Genomic DNA, 18,297 nt, shown 5'->3' with positions numbered 1-18,297 from the left:
AAAGAAAGGAAAAAAAAAAGATAACATTTCTCTTTCTTGAAGGAAAAGAAGAAAAAATATCTATCTCACTTCTGCGGATTCGCAACGTTGTTGTTTAATTTTTCTTTTCATCCGGTTCGGCATCTTGTATTTTTGAGGCCCAGCCTTTACTTCGTGTGTGCAATTTTTGTCTTTAATCTCTCCACATAATTGGTTTATTTCTCCTCTTCTCTTCGTCCTTCTTATTTTGTGAGCGTTTGCGGGTAGTTGAACCCTCAACACCCGAGACTCGAAGAGAAAAAGGGAATCGGGTGGTAGTTTATACCACGAAGAGAGGCCCCTTGGATTTATTGAGGAAAAGAAAGAGTTAAAGGAAGAGAGTCTTGGAGAGATCGAGGGGGGCACAAAAAAAGCATCAGCTGCGGCTCAAAAACACTTTTCAAACTGTGGTGCATTCCACGGGTGTGTGCTTAATATTTCGGCTAACTTTTATCAACAACTAAACCGATAACGCAAGGTGTGCTTTTATTACACCACCATCCATAGAGAGGGAGAGCAGAGGGGGATGCAACGCCTGCTTCATGCAAAACCCCCACTTTTATCATCATCGTCGCAGCTCTCGCAGCGGTTCCAGCAAACTAGTAATTCGGTAGTTGATGTCTTTGTTTTTGGTGACTCCGAGATATTATTTCTTGTGAGTAGTGACAAAAGTGGGACGGGGTCCCGGGATCAGGTATTTTTCCCCGATAAAGTAAGCAGAGGTCATGATGGTGGGAGTGCCGCCCATAAGGACCGTGGCGGTACACTTCTGTGTGAGTTGCAGCGTGTTGCTGCGGTGGAGGTTAAAAAAGAACAACGAGCAGCGAAGAAATGCCTCATTTGTTCTCTATGTGGAGGTTATTGTGGTATTGCTGCCGCCTCAACGGTGCGTGTGGAAGGTTTGCATGTCGTTGTATTTTTTGTTCTCGAGTGTGACTGCCTTGTTTTTGCGTCATTTACGCTTAACACCGCAACCCCTGGCCCCGGACTGGAGGTCAGATCGCTCGGGAAGGCGTCACTGCTGGCTGCTCGGTGGTTTCGCAATGGCGCTGGTGGTTTGGCGTGTTCTGCAGATGCCTTCCGGCAAAATTATGTGCCGATAAGTTCCGTCATTGATTGTTGCGATGACGCTGCTGTTACTGGTGCCGCTGCAACCGCTGCCTCGGTTCCTACGTTCCCACCGCCATCCTCATCATCAACTTTACAGAGACAGAATCGGCCGTTATCTATGGGGCCTCATAGCAATTCTTACAGAGGGCATTTGGCTGTTCTGCGCATTGCGTTCGTGCGGGTTGTGGGTTGGGTGGAGTACGTTGAGTTAGTGTGGTGGGAAAAGGGCACTGCAGATGACAGGGATGGTAGTTCGCAACAGTGGCGTGAACTGCGTGGCTTCAGCCAAGTAGCCGCTGGCGCACTTTTTATGCAAGTTGCTGGGTGGACCAACGACTCGTTTGCAGCTGTGCGTGAGGCGCGGGCCGTCCATTGGTTGCCTTGTTCCTACGACTACGAACAACAGTACCCTTTGTTGGCTGTTTTGCACCAGCATATGCATGTAAAAGGCGATGCTCTTGTTGACCGTCTTTCCATCTTTGCACTGTCGATGCGGCGGCAAAGTGTGGATCAAAGTGAGTCGGACCTTAGGGGTCAGTGCTCGTGGAATGGTTGGCGTGAAAAGGTTAGCGGCTTTTGTATGAACGGTCCATGGCGTCTTGAAGCTCTCACACTCGCTCATCCTTGCTTTTTGTTGCACGTTAGTGATGCCGCAACATCTCATGCCCCACCAACTCGCTTCCTTTCTTATTCTAAGGCATGTGCTGGTGACGTTTTGGGTGTGTTTCTTCGCCCAGCTCATGTTATGTACCCCCGGAGCAGTTTTCTACGGGAAGACAGTGCCTACGCAACGTGGGAACCTGTAGCGGTGCGTGCAATGGAGGTCTGCGAGAAAGGGGGAGGATTTGATTTTGTTCTCTACGGTGAGTGCGGCGAAGTGGCTCGGTGTCCCGTTGGGGGATTTATTGAGAGCGCTGTAAGTTGTGCTGTGGAACCGTTTGAGGAACGGCGTGTCAGTGGTGCGGCTTCAGGGGTCCAACGGATTGTTGCTGCGGTGGCGGCCATTCGCAGTGGGGGTGCACTTCTCTTCTTGGAGGTGATATCTAATGCGTCTCCTTTGGGCAATAAGGGGAAGCGCCCGAGTGGTGATGTCCCCGTAGTTTTCAGCATATTAGCCCGTGTTGTAACCTTATGTGAACCACGAGGGTGTAACCCGTTTCAGCATCTTAGTCAGTTAGTGGCTGTGCGATGGGACGGCGGTAAAGGATCCGTTGTGACTTCTGTTGTTTGTGATGAACCTGACGACAAAACTGTTGAAGGTACATATAGTAGGGATGTGAGACACATGTACTGCTCTCTCACCCATGGGGAACTGTTAGCAAAGGACAAGGGTGCCCTCCAACTGAAATACGGAGAAACGGGTCAACGTGTTTCAGGGAAACAGCAATGTAACTCAGGATGCTTATGGCCCCGTGTTGGCATCCGGCCCACTTTACAGTTCTCAAGCGACACAGATATTTACTACAGTGTTGGGGCTCAACGTAGTGTGGATTTTGATGTGCTGAGTCATTGCATCCTCCCCCCGGCCAAGGCTGCTACTTGCGGTTATGTACTTGACGACGGGGAGGAGCATGTGGGAGGGGAGGAGATTGCTGTATTTCGATCAGGTGACATTTACCTCTGCAGGCATTTTTCATCAGAGCCAGCATCTGAATTATTTCCAGCTGTCTCCCGTAGTGAAAAGAACTACAAGTGGCTTTCAAAAGTTCATTGGCCTTCAGCGGACGAGTTGGATATGAGCGCGGCGTTGACATTACTCTTTTCGTCAGCAACAGTGGACGTCTGCATGGCGGCCATGCGGAATAGGAAGAGAGTTGGTGGTGGAGGTGTGGATGTCAAAGCAGGGGGAAACACATTCGACAGTCTTGATGAAATCAATCTTTTGTTCGTTTGTTGGAGCACCGCCATCATTGTGACCGCAGGGGGAAAGGTGTTGTGGGTGGGTGACTTGAGAGCATCCCCTTCAGAAACTATAGGGGCCTTCCCGTCGCTATTTGCGTGCATGCTTCGACCGTTTGCGATGTATGACAGCAGTTTTTTCTTTCTTCTCTCCGCTAGCACTACTCCTTACGTGCATGGAGACGTTGGTTCAGCAGGTGTTAACTCTGTCTTTCTGCTGCTACAGGTGCCGTGGCTTCTATCTGAGTCGAGCGAGGGAACTGAGCATGTGATTGCTGTCTGCGTCACTGATGTTTGCTTTTTGACAACTGACGGTCACCCGCTGTTCGCTTTTATGCCGTCTGTCTGCCCCCAACAACATGTGACACTAAATCACTTGGAGAAACAGGTTGCTGGGCACACGCTTTGTAGAGGTGAGATGATGTACTGCTCGAGTGGTGTGTTGCGTGCCGTGACGAGTGCTCTTTTGTTTGTGACTTCCGCCACTGGCCTCGACCTTGTTGCCCGTTTTCTTCCCTCGTGTGAGGATCGAGTGGATCATGCATCGAGGGACAATACAAAAGTCGTGCTCGACCTCAGAAATGTTATTGCGGACGAGTGTCATGTGGATGTCACTCCCTTTTTCACTGAAACCACCCTCATTCAGTGTGTTCGTCTTCCCGCTGGTGACTGTCAGCTTTACGCAATTGTCATTTCCTTCCTAAGTGGACTAACACTCGTCGCGGTTTCGCACTCTTTCCACTGTGGGTGGTGGGACCTTCAGCTGGTTGCCATTCCTCCCGTCGCATCGACGGGAGTTTCTGAAGTAGGAAATAAAAATGTGCCGATAGTTGCACCATTTGTACGTTTGCAGCGGGCGCCTGCGACAGTGGTGGCTGATAGAGGGATATTATTTTGTGCACAGGATGCATGTGGTGGCAAGTGGGCCTTCTGCTTTCGGTTGACAGATGGGGCGTCGCAGGAATGTGGGAAACAGAGGGAGGTGGGAGGGGAGAGTTTGTTCGCTCGGCTCAATTTCTTACATAATCAAACCCAGAGGTCACTGGGTGAATCCCATACATCAGGAGAAACCGGCGAACGTGTTGTTGTGACACGAAGCGCTGGTGGGCCCTTCACATTTTTTCTTATTGAATAACTGACTCAAGAGCGCACACGATGGTGCTTGGAACAGTATTGATTTAAAACAATACTTTGGGCCCCTCTGTTTTTTCCTTTGTTTCACACTGCGTGAGAATTGTGGATGTTATGATGCACTTTGGAGTGAACGTAGTTGATTTCATTTTTCAGATTTCTCTTTTCCAGTTGTTTCATCTCATCTCATCTCTTTTTTTTTTTTGCACCTTTTACTAATTTCCTTGTATAACGTATTGCGCCACTCTCAAGCAGCTAACGCGGAGGGATATAAGGCTCACGTAGCACATATCAATACCGGTCACCGACAGGAGTACCATCAACGAGGACTTGTGCGTGGCGGTTTATTTTTGTTTGGGCCCCTTTACTTCTTACTTTCTCTTGAAAGGGGGACGAGTGCAGTGGAAGGGGAAAGAAAGAGGGGGGAAAAAAAAGAAGCCCAATAGTAAAAACAAAGGCAAGTGGATAGGAGTAACCAAAGGAAGGAGGTACGTCAGTGGTGGTTACTTCTCGCGAGAAGGAACGATACACAAAGGGGGAGGGGGAGAGTGTGCATTCGCGTATTTTTGTGTGCAGCTGTTGAAGGAAAGTAGAGACCAAAGGAGATCAGTGACAAGCTCGGAAGGGCTTATTTCATCTTTTTTTGTTTTTTTTTAAAAATTGTGCTGATTAGTTGTTGGAGCGTATATTTGCTCATCCTCCAGCTACCGAGATGACGCAGGACACCGCAAGGGCAACCGGTGGGGCAGCGGAGGGCGACAGGGGGGGCACCAGTGACGCGTCAGCAGCGGCGCAGTTGTCACCGGAGGAATTGGAGAACATCGACTCACTCACCAACCAGCAGCTTCGCAACCGCTCAACGCAGCTTCAGCGTGAAATACATCAGTTGAAGAATGAGGAGCGAACCATGTCTTCGGAATTGGCGGGGTTGAGAAGGGAGGTGGAAGAGAGCCAGAAACGTGTGCGCGATAGCAACAAGCTTCCATATCTCGTTGCCAGCATCGCAGAGGTACTGGATCTTGAGGCAGACGACCAGGATGTGGAGGAGTTGAATGTTGGAAAGAAAAAGTCTCGACATCCACAAAAGAGCGCTATAATAAAGACATCAAGCCGGCAGACGGTTTTTCTTCCTGTTGTTGGCCTTGTTGACGCAAACAAACTTTCCCCACAGGACCTCGTTGGTGTAAACAAGGATACCTTCCTTGTACTCGAAGAACTTCCACCGGAGTACGACAGCCGTGTGAAGGCGATGGAGATTGTAGAGAAACCCAAAGAAAAGTACACCGATGTGGGAGGACTCGATAAACAGATTAATGAAATGATTGAGGCCGTCGTGCTTCCCATTACGGAAAAGGAAAAATATGTGCGTATTGGTATTAAACCACCGAAGGGCGTGCTGCTCTATGGTTCTCCGGGTACTGGAAAGACCATGCTGGCCCGTGCGTGTGCAGCCGCAACTGATGCCTGCTTCTTGCGCCTCGCTGGACCGCAGCTCGTACAAATGTACATTGGGGAGGGAGCGCGTATCCTTCGAGACGCCTTTGCTCTTGCGAAGAAGAGAGCACCAACTATTATTTTTATTGATGAGCTCGATGCTATCGGCTCGCGCCGTTCGGACGAGGGAAGTAAACACGGGTCACGGGAAGTGCAGCGCACGATGTTGGAGCTCCTTTCGCTGCTTGATGGCTTTGGAAGCACCGACGACGTGAAGGTTATTGCGGCAACGAATCGTATCGATGTCCTTGATCCCGCTCTGTTGCGTAGCGGGCGCATTGACAGAAAGGTGGAGTTCACTCTTCCGGATGAGGAGGCCCGCGCTCACATTCTTCAAATTCATTCCCGTCGCATGGCACTTCATGGGGATGTGAATTTTGAAGAGATTTCCCGCATGACGGAGGATATGAATGGGGCACAACTCAAAGCTGTGTGTGTCGAGGCCGGTATGTTGGCACTCCGCAACGAGCGGGTTTATGTGGCTCACGAGGACTTCGCAGAGGGGGTTACGGCTGTGCAAGCACGCAAAAAATCTAGCTTGAACTATTACGCATAGTTTACCCACAGCCTTTTGTCTTCACTTTGTTTTGCGTGCTCTGTTTTTTTTTCCTCTTTCCGTGTATCCACAGGCGTGCAAGGGTGACCCACCTACGCTAACATCATGCGGCAGATGATGCATTGTGCTGCTGTGTGAGGTCTGGTTGTGGTTTCAGCGTCGTCTCGAGGATTGAGGTTCGTTTGGCCGCAAAAAAGAGTTGCCGAGAGCACGTTTTTTTTTATTTATTTGTACTCTGCGGACTCTGTGTGTTGGGTGTCGATTAGGGAAGAATATATGGGAAGCAAAACCATTGGTGTTGATAGGGAAGTGGGGAAATGGGAGAGGAAAATGAGAGTCAATGCTGAATAGTACGATACGAGTTTTATGGGACAACTCACTTCGGCACAGGGGTGTTGGTTGTTCATGGAGGGGAGGAATGGAGTCATGAATTCCACAGTGTCGTATATATTTTTTGGTGCTCTTTTGATTTTTTTTTGTTTGAACCTCTTTCTCCCCCTTTGGCAGAAATTCAACAATCCCATATAAGCATATACATTACGTATATATATATATATATATATGTATGTGTTGAGAAACCCCATCATTTCTTACTTTTTCTTCTACCCCTTTGCGCTGCCACGTTTGGCACGCTTTGTCATCACCCGTTATCATTCTTACCTCGCTTTCGCTCTTGTCTTACGGGATTTTATTCCTTCCTTGGCCGTATTCTTCGTCGCATGCAGTTTCACTTTTCAGTAGTTTAAAACGGTTTCGTTACCCTGCCGCGGCAGTTTTTGTACCATGTGTCATGTGCTTGTAGAGGTGCTGCTTTTGCTTTTTAATTTTCTTCACTGTTATTAAGCGTAGCACACGTCGGCTCGTCGGATGTGCCGCGAAGTTTTGGTTTCCACCACTGTTATTGGAGTGAAGACTTGAGGTAAGAGGCATCGGTGTTGTCCATTTGTGATACACGAAAGAAAGGCGGAAGAAAAGAGAGGAAGGTGGCAGCTCGGAAAATTTTCAATAAGCAGAAACGGCAAGGTCCAGGCGCTGAAGGTATTTGTTTATTCTGCTTTGAATAAATAAATATATATATGTACCTGTGCATAGGGGCAAAGTGCGGAGGCGAGTAGCCGAAAAATGAGGGGAAGTAAATGACCGTGGCGTCAAGCGGCATATCTCTTTTTCTTTTATGTGTGTGTGTGTGTGCGTGTGTGTTTATGAGGGTGGAGGAGTGCGCATGTCAAATGTGAGACGGAGTTAACTTCGTATCCGATTCCGACTTGGATAGCGTACTTCTTTTACCTTTTTTTTAAAAAAAAACTCTTCTACCATCGGTTTCTCTTTTTCTGCTATCATGCGGTTAGAGAAACAATAACAGTGACCTTACCCAGGCGCATCGACAGTAACAATTGCGCGTGTCGAGGCCTACAGAAGCCTTTTGGGAGGTTTACCATTAGTGAACAGTAAGGTAGTAATTGCCACGTGTGTGTGTGCGTTTGTCTCTTCCTCTGCGAAGGAAACGTTAGTAAGATAGAGACAGCAACAGTTAGTACGCATTGTTGTGAAGTGTAAAACCAATGGATAATGAATCTACCAATGAAGCAGCCATTAATATTTCTCGGCAAACTGCCAGGGTTGCTATAGACGGAGAAGAGACGGCACCGCACGGGATTGAGGTGACGGCGGAGGCGGAGGCGGAGGCGGAGGCGGTTGTTCGGTCTATTCCCCAGCCTCAAGCAACGGTAGAGAATTCACATAACTTTGCCAGTGCCCAACGTCGACTCATGAACGACTTGCAGGTTATTCATATGAACAAGTGCGAACAGTTTTGGACGAGGCCGCTGGAGGGCGATTTGTTCCAATGGAAGGCAGTCGTTCTTGGTCCAGATGGGACTGCGTGGGAAGGTGGTGTGTTCAAACTGCTTTTGCAATTCCCCCCTGAGTATCCCTTTTCTCCGCCTTCTGTGCGGTTTACAACAAAAATATTTCACCCAAATGTGTATGGAAATGGGGACATCTGCCTTGATACACTGAAAGACAAATGGTGTCCGTCACTGAGCGTGGAGTCGGTTCTCTTGATGATTATTTCACTACTTTCAGATCCAAACCCTAACTCTGCAGCCAACGCTGAGGCGGCCAGTATGTATGTCCAAAGCAGGGACAAGTATGAGGAGCGTGTGAGGCGTGTTGTTGAAGAGTCGCTTGAACAATCATTCAGTGATGCAGATGATGATGATGCTACGGAAGGCGCGGAGTGACTTTCTACTTTGTGTGGGATATGGAAGGGCGAGTGGACATACACACCTATTTATTTATATTTGTCGGTGGTGTGTGCCTCTCTGTCCCATTTTTGGGTTATTGTGCACATTGAAGAAACTTTGGTGCGTTTTGTGCGGGGTGCTGTGGTTGCGCGTGAGATAGTTGCCACGCACTGACCTCCAGGAAGTGGATGAGAAACAATCCCTTGACCTCTTTTCCTTTTCTGTCAGGTGTCTTGACCATTTTATTTTCACTGTGTGACAGTATTGTCGGGACTTTTTGGTGGTGACGGCATAAGGAGGCTCAAAAAAAAATGCACATTTTCTGATTTTTTTTTTGAGATTCAGGACTTGGCATGCGCATATGTTCTAGTCTTTCCTTTATGTACCCATATATGTTCACTTACGTGACTCCTTCTATCAGGAACGGATGTGAGGGATGCGTTGTGTTCCTCTTTTGTACTTCACCATGCGCAGCGGTCGATTTTGATCTAGTTCGCTCTATCCAGTTATAAAACTGGTTATGTGTGTCGGAGGATCCATTAGAGGAATTGCATGCAGGTGACGAAACATTGGGGTATATTTTTTCTTCCTCTATTTTTTCTGCTCAAACCTCTTAGTTGCCTTTTGATGGATTGCGGGGTTATGCACATGTCCATCTCGCGTTGTCGTATATTGCCCCACGGTCATACTTAATTCCATTCTGTAATTCCCAAATGCAAATTTCATTAAAAACTGACCCTACGACACAACCTCTCCCATTTTCGATAGTTTCCTCCTATTACTAACGATTGGTTCCTAAGCGCTCTTTTTTCTTTTTTCGTTTTTACACACTTCTCCTTTAGTATCGGCTTGTTTGTGTTTGTGTTTGTGCTTGATTGCTGCCGCTTCATGGCGGCTCCATAGTTTTGGGTAATGCCGTTGAACACGTATATGTAAACAACTATATTTATTAATATTTGTTTACATGAATATGAATGTTTGTGTTTGCGTGTGTAGCGGTAAGCTGTAGTGTAGCGGGCGCAGGATCCTCTCCCTTACTTATGAAATTGTAGACACAGACACTTTTGGTGCGGATGATGTGGTATTCCATTTGTATCTTGCTTGTGCGTCGTTTGTTTTTTCCTTGGTTGCGTGACCACATGCTGCAGATTTTGAATGACGAGGCAAAACTCAGGCACAACAGATGAATGGACGGTGGAGCCGTGGGGTAAAGTAAGAGATGCCACCGTAGTTCTACAATAAGGGAGTCAACGGCATCGAGATGTTTTTACATCTCGTACGTCTTTCCCATTACTGCTCCTCCGCTTGTGGTTCGAGGAGGGGGGGGGGAGGAAACGAAAGTTAAAGTAACATCGGTAGGGAATCAACGAAATTTTAACCGAACTACTCATGTGGATGTTACTTCTTTTCCTATTTTTTTTTTAAAAAAGAAACTGTTGTTATTATTGTTGCTCTGCTGTACTGGGTTATCACCTGCTGTTTGAGTGCGCGTATATATTGTTTTTTGATGGTTTTAACTCCATCTTCCATTTTATTCGTTCCTCACCATATTGAAATGGTTATTCTTGACGCTTTCACCCTTCTTTATTTTGTGAGTGTATTTTTTGTGCTCTTCGAGTGAAAAAAAAACAATTATAGAGCTTAGCTGTTTTCCCTTGGCGGTGTGCAACTCCCCACTCCGTCTTTTTGCCTTTTTTGTTTTACTTCTTAATTATCATAGTGTGCTGCATCAGTTTGGCCCTGTACTTTCTGTGTTTCTCTTCCTTGTTTCTTTTTGATGTTCTTTGCTCCTTCTACTTGGTTTCCATATGTGTAACCGCATGTACGTATGTATAAAGCATCAGGATTATAGGGGGTGGTGGTGGTGGTGTTATGAACAATAAAAATGTGTTAGTTTCTGGCCAACGGTTGCGGCTGGTGCCTTACTTGCACCACCATGTGCCCCGCTACCACTGCTGGATGAGCGACCCCAAAATGTTGGAACTCACAGCCAGTGAACCACTGACGCTGCAGGAGGAGTATGAAAATCAGCAGGAGTGGCTCTGCGCAGAGGACAAACTTACGTTCATTATTCTTGCCCCAGTCTCTGTACGACAGGGTGAGATGGAGGTTCATGAAGGGGTTTGTGGGAAGTGTAGTGCCACAGCAGAGGAAAATGTGGAAGGCGGTAAGAAAATACTTCACTCATCCACCGGTGGTGCCAGTCAGCATAGCAAAATACCGGTGGACGCGGCGACAGCATTAACGACACGAGATGGTGAGGAGGGGCTGTATGTTATGATTGGTGACTGCAATCTTTTCCTTCTTAGCAGTGGTGAGGGTGAAATGGAGGGCGATGGGAGCACTGACAGCACAGTTGACACTGCTTTTCATATTTTAAGCAGTGATAAAATAAGCAGTGTGGAACCCACCACAACAAATCCAACGGCGGCAGATTGCGGGCGTTGTTTCGAAGTGGAGGCGATGATCGCGGAAGGGAACTTTCGGCGCCGCGGGTTCGGTGAGGAGGCTGTGAGACTTCTTATGAGTTACGCACTTGACAAGCTTCGGGCCTCCCGTTTTGTTGCTAAGGTGCGTGCGAACAACTTCTCTAGCATCCAACTCTTCACATCGAAACTGGGGTTCACTTTACTGAAGGAAGTCCCTGTGTTCGGGGAGATTCACTACATAAAGTTTTTCATTGACTCGGATGGGGAGTCATGGAAGGAGGAGGCTGGTTATTTGATTGGAACGTATGACGAGTCAGTGGAGCGAAAGTTACGCATCACAAACTTAGTTCCTGAAAACGAGCAGACGTAAGGGAAGCGGGGCATGGGAGGAGTGGAGTTTCGCGAGTTGCAATGGGCAGAAACAGAAATGGGCGGATCAGTGATGTGACCAAACTTTCGGTAAGACATATTTTGGTAACGCGCGTGTTGGGGGTTTGCGACTGTTTCTGTTTAGGCGTACCTGTGTGTGCGTCAATGTTCCACCCCGGAGCCCCGTGATCCGTTACATCTTTTTCCTATTCCATTATGGAAACAGGCATTCAATGCACAATTGTTGAACTAAGAGGTATTGGGTAACCTCTGTGGATTGTGTTTACAGAAAGATCACAATCATACACACATCAGATACACAAATGAAATTCTGCTAACCCTATTTTTTGCAGACTGTCCTGTAAACTTTTACGTATTAATCCTGTTCCATACCTGAGAGAATGCGGTTGTATTTTTTGTTTTTAACTTTCTTTCTAAACCTTTCATTTAGTTCTTAACTACGGAAAAGGGAAAGCGACCTCTTTCCTCTTTCATTATCTATCTGAAGACCGTTCAGCGGCCCTTTGTTTCGTGCAAGATCGCATGGAGGAGAGTACTGAAAGATCACTTATCCGAGTTGATTCCCATCGCGATTCTCAACCAGAGCCAGTTGAAGATGCACACGGCGAGGATGTTGTTTTGAAGGGCGGTAAGACGCGACCACGGCCTATGCGTTTCGGTGTTCGACCACATTATTTCCTTCCAAATGATATTGTTTGGATTCGTCCCCCCGGTTTACCCTACTGGCCAGGGGAGGTGTTAGTAGCTGATGTTAAGTCCAATCGCATCACTGCCCGTTTGTTTGACCCGCCACCTTCCCTTGTTTCCTCAGGTGATGCTGATGACGGGTTGAAACGAGATTGTATCACCGCTCCCGCTAGCGCCGTGTATTTTTTTGACCGGCTGCGCACACCAGAAGATGTGGCGGATTGTATTGAGCAACGGTTACAGCGCACAAAACATAAGGTGGATGCATATGAAGCAGCGTTCCATCGTGCCGTAATGCACGCAAATCGGCTTGTGCGTATCGTGCTCAGTCCAGAGAAACTTCAACCATATTCTATATGTGGTGTTGGGATTGTCTACAGTCTTATGCGAACCCACATTTCGGCCCCACGACAACCACACACGGAAAACTTCATGCCACAAACGGCAGTTATTAGGCTTCGCGTTGGCTTAGAGAATGCGGTGAGGGACCTTAAGGGTTTCGAATACATTTGGGTGCTTTTCTCTTTTTCCTATGCTCTTCCTGTTGACGAAGAGTGCACGCAGGCAAAAGATAGCGCCACTGCGGCGGATGATACGGGCGGTGTGAAGGGTGATAGGGCAGAAGTTGCCGTCGGGGCGAAGCGCCAACGCCCTCGTCAGGGCGCGGAGCGCTCTGCTGGTTTCAAAACGATGTTGGTCCCCCCACGTGATAGTGAACTGCGAGGTGTATTTGCCACTCGAAGTCCCCACCGCCCGAACTTTATTGGACTTTCGTGCGTGCGTCTTGTCGATGTGCGCGGTTTGGAGGTTCACATTGCTGATCACGACCTTCTCCATGGCACACCCGTTCTAGACATCAAACCTTACTTACCGTTTTGTGATGCACATCCGGATGCGTATGCCGGATGGGTAGCGGAGTTGGATGCAGCTGGCCGTGGTGGCTCTGACCACAAATATGACAAGCAGTCGCTGCAGGTGGATCGCGTCTTTGAAGAGGAAGCAGTGGCGTGATTAAGAGAGGTGATTGAGACGCGCAACAAAGTTTGCATTCTTTTTGTCTTTTGTCTTCCTTTGCTTCTTCTTGACATCCCCCTTTAAACGTTACCAACTGTGTGGTGCTTCGGACGGACGAAGGGTCATGACGACGCTCATCTGCGGCTTTGTTGCGTTTGATGAAGCAAGTCTTGATTTGTTGTTACTGTTATCATCGCCGTTATTATTGTTTCTCGCTTAACTTTTCTAGTGCAGTTCCGTAAGTACTTTGCATTGCTACTGTGATATTTTATGGCCCTTTTGCTTTCCTTTCTCTTTAATTTGCTGATGCCACTATTTTTTACCATCACTGTTTTTCCTTCTTTATGTTTTTTTTTCTCATCACCACCCAAATCTCGCGGTACATCATTCATTTTCTCAACATAGCACAAGAAGTAGCAGTAACGCGTCCGTATATTCACCGGGTGTTGTGATCTTTGGTCTTTTTCCCCCTGTTATATTATTAATCACTTGGGGAGAACTTCCTCCACTTAACGAAGTACAGGGCGTTATTTTAAACGGAAGTTGAGGACACATCTGGAATAATTAAATAGTTGTTAGCAGGTGGAGTTATATATTGCTAAAGAAAGGAGGAATATAAACGAGAGACTACAAAAAAAAACACGAAGAAAGAGATATAATAACGAAAGAAGCGATAAACTGAGGGTAATAACGGGAGTGTCTGCATCAAGGGCTCAAGGGAAAGGAGAAAACAAAGGGCAGTAGATTTCCTAAACTCCATTAGATTCGAAAGAAAGGAAGAGGAGGTTGGATTTGTGCAAGACAGAGGGTTGACAGCGTTAGTGTGTAGGGTCTTCTCACCGTTGTGGCTTTTTGTTTTAATCATTTGCCTGAGTGCTGACTGAAGTGGAAAAGCACATAGAAGGAAGTCCAAACAACAACAACAACAACAAAAAGGGCAGCGATGTCGTCGAAGGACATTATTGGACAGAAGTCGGCAGCCCGCAAATTCACCGATAATATAAAGATGACGTGGTCACGCCTCCTTGACCAAACTGTCCCGCACCGGCCTCTGCGTTGGGTCATGTTCGTCTTCATGCTCTCGCTGTATATCCTTCGTGTCTATTTCTGTGGTGGGTTTTATGTGATCAGTTACGTGTTGGGCATTCATTTACTGTTTCTTCTGGTGCAGGTTATTACCCCGCTCGCAGATGAGGATTTGGGGAGTGAGGGGCAGCTCCCTCACACTGCCGCATCTCCCGATGAAGAGTTTCGCCCTTTCGTTCCACGGATGCAAGAATTTGTGGTGTGGTGTAGTATGATGAAGTCCGTGTTGGTTTGCACGTTTCTCACACTTTTTCGAATTCTGGACATTCCCGTCTTTTGGCCTGTCCTTCTCTTGTACTTTATCTTTCTTACCATTATACAAGTCGGTGAGCGTATTCGACATATGATCAGGCATCGCTACGTTCCGTGGAGTGCGGGTAAACCAAAGTTTGTGCCCAAGAGTTGATATTTCCAGCTGTCCTTCTGTTTCCTAGGGGCCATTTCCGTCAGTGCTTCACAAACGCATCGCATTACTTGTCCGCCCCCGCGTGATGCGGCTTTGCAGGTATTTTTACATGTTGGTTCGATTCGAAATTTGTTACGGGGATACCTCTTACTTTACTTTTCTAAACTTCTTCTTTGTGGTTACCTGTCGTGGGTCTCACCCATTCTAAAAAAAAAAAATGGGGTTTACCACTTCGTTCCTCTCTTCCATGCTATAATGTGCGAGCGGCCGTCAGGTATACGTTTAAAACAAAAGTGTGGGCGGAAAGGGGGATGGAGGGAAATCAAATTAGGTGTCGGTTTTCCGTGATGAGGGTAAACGAGAAAGAAAGTGAAAGGAAAGAAAAGGAGCGACGGAATGGGAGAAGAGAATTGGAAGAAGATTGTACTGGAGGTTGTTCTTGTTTGTATTTGGTGGGGCGGCAATGAACTTATAGCTAACTGGTTGCGTATTTTTTGTTGCGGTTATAAGAGGAGAAGGTTCTGCAGCGGGGCTTTACTTCCCTTTTTCTTTTTCCTCTTTGTGCACAAATCAGCAATATATATATATATATATATATATATATATATTTGCCGCTTAACTGGTGTATTGTCTCATTTATCATGTACTTTACATTCGACATTTGTTTTTTTCTTTCCTTTCCCCCCTCCCCTTCATTCTAGTGTTGAGGCGTAATGCGGTGTATCTCCTATTTTAGTTAAGGTAGTGCCCACTATGAAAGCCCCCAAAACAAAAACTCGTTAACTGTCTTCATTCCAAGTGTGGTAAATGATGTTACAGCTCGCACCCCAACCGTGTACTACACACAAAATAAATTAAAATAAATAAATTATACATTTTACATGGACGTGCACAACTGCAGGCTTATCAGTTCTTTCTTTTCTTTTTCCCCTTCCCTTCGCTCGTTGTTGCTTCGCTTTGTTTCACTAGGCTACCACTCGCGCCTGCACCGCTTGCATTTGGAGTGAACGAAATGAAGCAGGATCAAAAAGGCACCGGGAAAGTAGAGAAGGCGATGTACAGCATTTTCACTTATTTTTGTGTTCGCGAATTCGGACGTGACTAGCCGTGCCAGGCGTTTCTAATATTTCATTTTTATCTCCGCAGGTTCTTTGTCCGTTTTTTTTTTCCTTACAAGCACTCGATCATTAGTGTAGAAAGGTTAGGGGCAAGTGTAGTAGAGGTGGTATTTGAGAGAAAAATAAGAAAAAAAGTGAAGGAACAAGGGTGTGTAGCCGGAGGGAGAAACGGTGGGGGCAAGGCGCAGTGGAAAACACTTACATTCTCGAACGCGCACGGATACATAAAAAGATATATATATATATATTTATTTATTTATTAACGAGCGTATATTTCCTTTTGTGGCAGAGTCTTCTTGACCAAAAATAAGGGAGTGGGAAAACCCATCCTGGTCGTAAAGTTAGGGTAATGGCAAGCGAGAAGGGAGGATGTCAAACCAAGAACACTGTGCGCATCAAGGGGGAAAATGAAGAAGAAAAGGAGATTATTCCACTTGACCAAGATGACATTGCTCTATTGAAACTATATGGCTCGGGACCATACCACGCCACGGTGAAGGAGTTGGAGGAGTTTGTGAAGACAAAGGCAGAGGCGGTTAACAAACTCGCTGGCACACGGGATAATGAACTTGGACTTGCACCACCCGTACAGTGGGATCTAAACAGTGACCAGGAGGTGATGCGGTCTGAGAACTCCCTTCATGTTGCTCGTTGCACCCGTATCATAAACAAAGGTCAGGACGATGCGAAGTACGTTGTAGCCATTCGTGACACAGCCAAGTACGTGGTGAAACTTGGCAACCGCGTGGCCCGTCAGGACATTGAGGAATCCATGCGTGTGGGTGTGTTAGTTGGGTATTCCAGCATTCACATCGAAATACCCCTCCCACCTCGTGTTGACCCGTCTGTATCGATGATGCAGGTAGAAGAAAAGCCAGACGTTACATATAATGATGTGGGTGGAGCAAAGGAGCAGATCGACCGCATTCGGGAGGTCGTGGAATTACCCCTCACTAACCCAGAGAAATACACACAGCTTGGTATAGATCCACCGAAGGGTGTGTTGCTCTACGGTCCACCGGGGACGGGGAAGACGCTCTTAGCGAAGGCTGTCGCCAACCGTACGGACGCGACTTTTATTCGTGTGATTGGTTCCGAGCTGGTTCAGCGTTATATTGGTGAGGGTGCCCGAATGATTCGGGAGATTTTTCAGCTTGCAAGGACCAAGAAGGCAGCCATCATTTTCTTTGATGAAGTGGATGCTGTTGGTGGTGCTCGAGGTGGTGGTGATGGTGACGACGAAATTCAGCGAACGATGCTTGAGATGGTGAACCAGATGGATGGCTTCGACTCACGTGGTAATATAAAGGTTATAATGGCAACGAACCGTCCTGATACGTTAGACCCCGCCCTCACACGCCCAGGTCGCATGGACCGCAAACTTGAGGTTGGTCTGCCGGATCTGGAGGGTCGAACAAAGATCCTTCGCATCCACGCCAAGTCACTCTCGTGTGAGAAGGCGATCAGGTTCGAACTGATTGCGAGGTTGTGCCCGAACGCAACGGGTGCCGATTTGAGGTCGGTCTGTACGGAAGCAGGCATGTTTGCCATCAGGGCGCGCCGCAAGACAATTAACGAGAAAGACTTCTTGGATGCCGTTAACAAAGTGATTAAGGGCCACCATAAGTTCAGCGCAACAGCCAAATACATGGTGTACAACTAACTGTAGTGGTAGCGGGGCAAGTAAAGAGTGGTGGAGAAGTGAACAGAAAGGGGGAGATAATAACTTAGCAGAGGAAAATTGCCTTGTGGAAGTGGTGTGAGACTCGATGTTGTGGAATAGCAAACGTCCTTAGCAGTGTGTGCATGTGTGCTTTTGGAAGGGAAAGATGCTGCTTTCTCACCATTTTGCGCACGTACTCACGCGGGAATGTAACGTTTTTGATTCCCCCCTTCGTTGCATTACCTCATGTACTTTCGTGTTCCTCCCCCTCTTTTTGTCCTCCTTTTCTCCTCCCTTTTTCGTACTTTTATTCTTCTTTGCTTTCTTTCCGATCAGTCGCTGCAATTCTTATCTCGTGGGTATTCGTTTACCTTTGTACCGGGAGCTGAAAAGGGAAGGTGGGAGGTATGTGTTCACAATTTACCCCATGCAACCTTAACTGTATGGAGATTGGAGAGGGAAAAAGGGAGTTGACGAATGGTGAAGGCTCTTTTTTTTTTTACGAAGGTCACACAGAGACATCCTGTGCTGTAGCGCACCTTCGCTTGGTGGGTTCATAAATGGTATTTTTGAGGTACCCTCCGTTCTTTCGCATCTCTGCTCGCTTTACCGAAATGTGCTTACCGTTCTCGGTGAAACGGAGCAAGTTTACTACCTCTACCATCTTTTCTACATTCCACTATGCATATTTTTTTATTTTTCAATTGGTAGCATTCTTTCATCGTTTCTGCGGTATTCACAAATTATTGCCTCCTCGCCAATTTCTCGCGTTTTTTGTTTGCCCCAAAGGTTCACTGAGGTTATGTGATCATGTGACGGGAAACGGTGGCATTCCTGTTTCCCGCATTTTTGTTGACGGCTGCTGCAAGTGGAGGTGATCATTGCGGTTTTGACTTCCAAGTGCTGTGGAGGAAGATGGTGCCGTGTCTTAGGAACGCAGCATCGCTTACGGGCACTGAAGTTTTTTCCCTTTCTGCTTACGAGCTTTTTGCGAAGGGTGATGCTACGAGGGACGTGTGAGGTCTTCATGGATTTGAATTTACAGTTGTC

At 47.1% G+C, this 18,297-nt stretch overlaps 7 protein-coding genes across 7 annotated transcripts, besides 8 other annotated features; all 7 read left to right on the top strand.

Annotated features, from left to right (window-relative positions):
* Window positions 1-18,297: part of a sequence feature (sequence corresponds to BAC RPCI93-22O10) that runs on past both edges of the window.
* Tb927.7.2560 (hypothetical protein, conserved) lies at window positions 545-4,162 on the top strand (the record flags this gene model as incomplete). Its single annotated transcript, XM_840786.1, has 1 exon — window positions 545-4,162. One exon carries the CDS (start codon window positions 545-547, stop codon window positions 4,160-4,162), a length of 3,618 nt encoding a protein of 1,205 aa, XP_845879.1.
* Tb927.7.2550 (proteasome regulatory ATPase subunit 5) lies at window positions 4,871-6,208 on the top strand (the record flags this gene model as incomplete). Its single annotated transcript, XM_840785.1, has 1 exon — window positions 4,871-6,208. The coding sequence occupies one exon, from the start codon at window positions 4,871-4,873 to the stop codon at window positions 6,206-6,208; it is 1,338 nt and encodes a 445-aa protein (XP_845878.1).
* Window positions 6,739-6,775: a microsatellite.
* Window positions 7,384-7,408: a microsatellite.
* On the top strand, window positions 7,771-8,451 carry Tb927.7.2540 (ubiquitin-conjugating enzyme E2, putative; the record flags this gene model as incomplete). The annotated part of the gene is made up of 1 exon (XM_840784.1): window positions 7,771-8,451. The coding sequence occupies one exon, from the start codon at window positions 7,771-7,773 to the stop codon at window positions 8,449-8,451; it is 681 nt and encodes a 226-aa protein (XP_845877.1).
* Tb927.7.2530 (N-acetyltransferase, putative) lies at window positions 10,327-11,253 on the top strand (the record flags this gene model as incomplete). The annotated part of the gene is made up of 1 exon (XM_840783.1): window positions 10,327-11,253. One exon carries the CDS (start codon window positions 10,327-10,329, stop codon window positions 11,251-11,253), a length of 927 nt encoding a protein of 308 aa, XP_845876.1.
* On the top strand, window positions 11,796-12,971 carry Tb927.7.2520 (hypothetical protein, conserved; the record flags this gene model as incomplete). The annotated part of the gene is made up of 1 exon (XM_840782.1): window positions 11,796-12,971. One exon carries the CDS (start codon window positions 11,796-11,798, stop codon window positions 12,969-12,971), a length of 1,176 nt encoding a protein of 391 aa, XP_845875.1.
* Window positions 13,887-13,906: a microsatellite.
* Window positions 13,918-14,466, top strand: Tb927.7.2510 (endoplasmatic reticulum retrieval protein, putative; the record flags this gene model as incomplete). The annotated part of the gene is made up of 1 exon (XM_840781.1): window positions 13,918-14,466. One exon carries the CDS (start codon window positions 13,918-13,920, stop codon window positions 14,464-14,466), a length of 549 nt encoding a protein of 182 aa, XP_845874.1.
* Window positions 15,043-15,074: a microsatellite.
* Window positions 15,313-15,339: a sequence feature (AT_rich).
* Window positions 15,809-15,847: a sequence feature (AT_rich).
* Window positions 15,934-17,247, top strand: Tb927.7.2500 (proteasome regulatory ATPase subunit 1; the record flags this gene model as incomplete). Its single annotated transcript, XM_840780.1, has 1 exon — window positions 15,934-17,247. The coding sequence occupies one exon, from the start codon at window positions 15,934-15,936 to the stop codon at window positions 17,245-17,247; it is 1,314 nt and encodes a 437-aa protein (XP_845873.1).
* Window positions 17,507-17,576: a sequence feature (GA-rich).

Source organism: Trypanosoma brucei, chromosome 7 (genome assembly GCF_000002445.2).
Source record: "Trypanosoma brucei brucei TREU927 chromosome 7, complete sequence".
NCBI classification, from domain to species: Eukaryota; Euglenozoa; class Kinetoplastea; order Trypanosomatida; family Trypanosomatidae; genus Trypanosoma; species Trypanosoma brucei.
The sequence above is the reverse complement of the archived record's forward strand: the minus strand, read 5'-3'. Positions and strand labels throughout refer to the sequence as shown.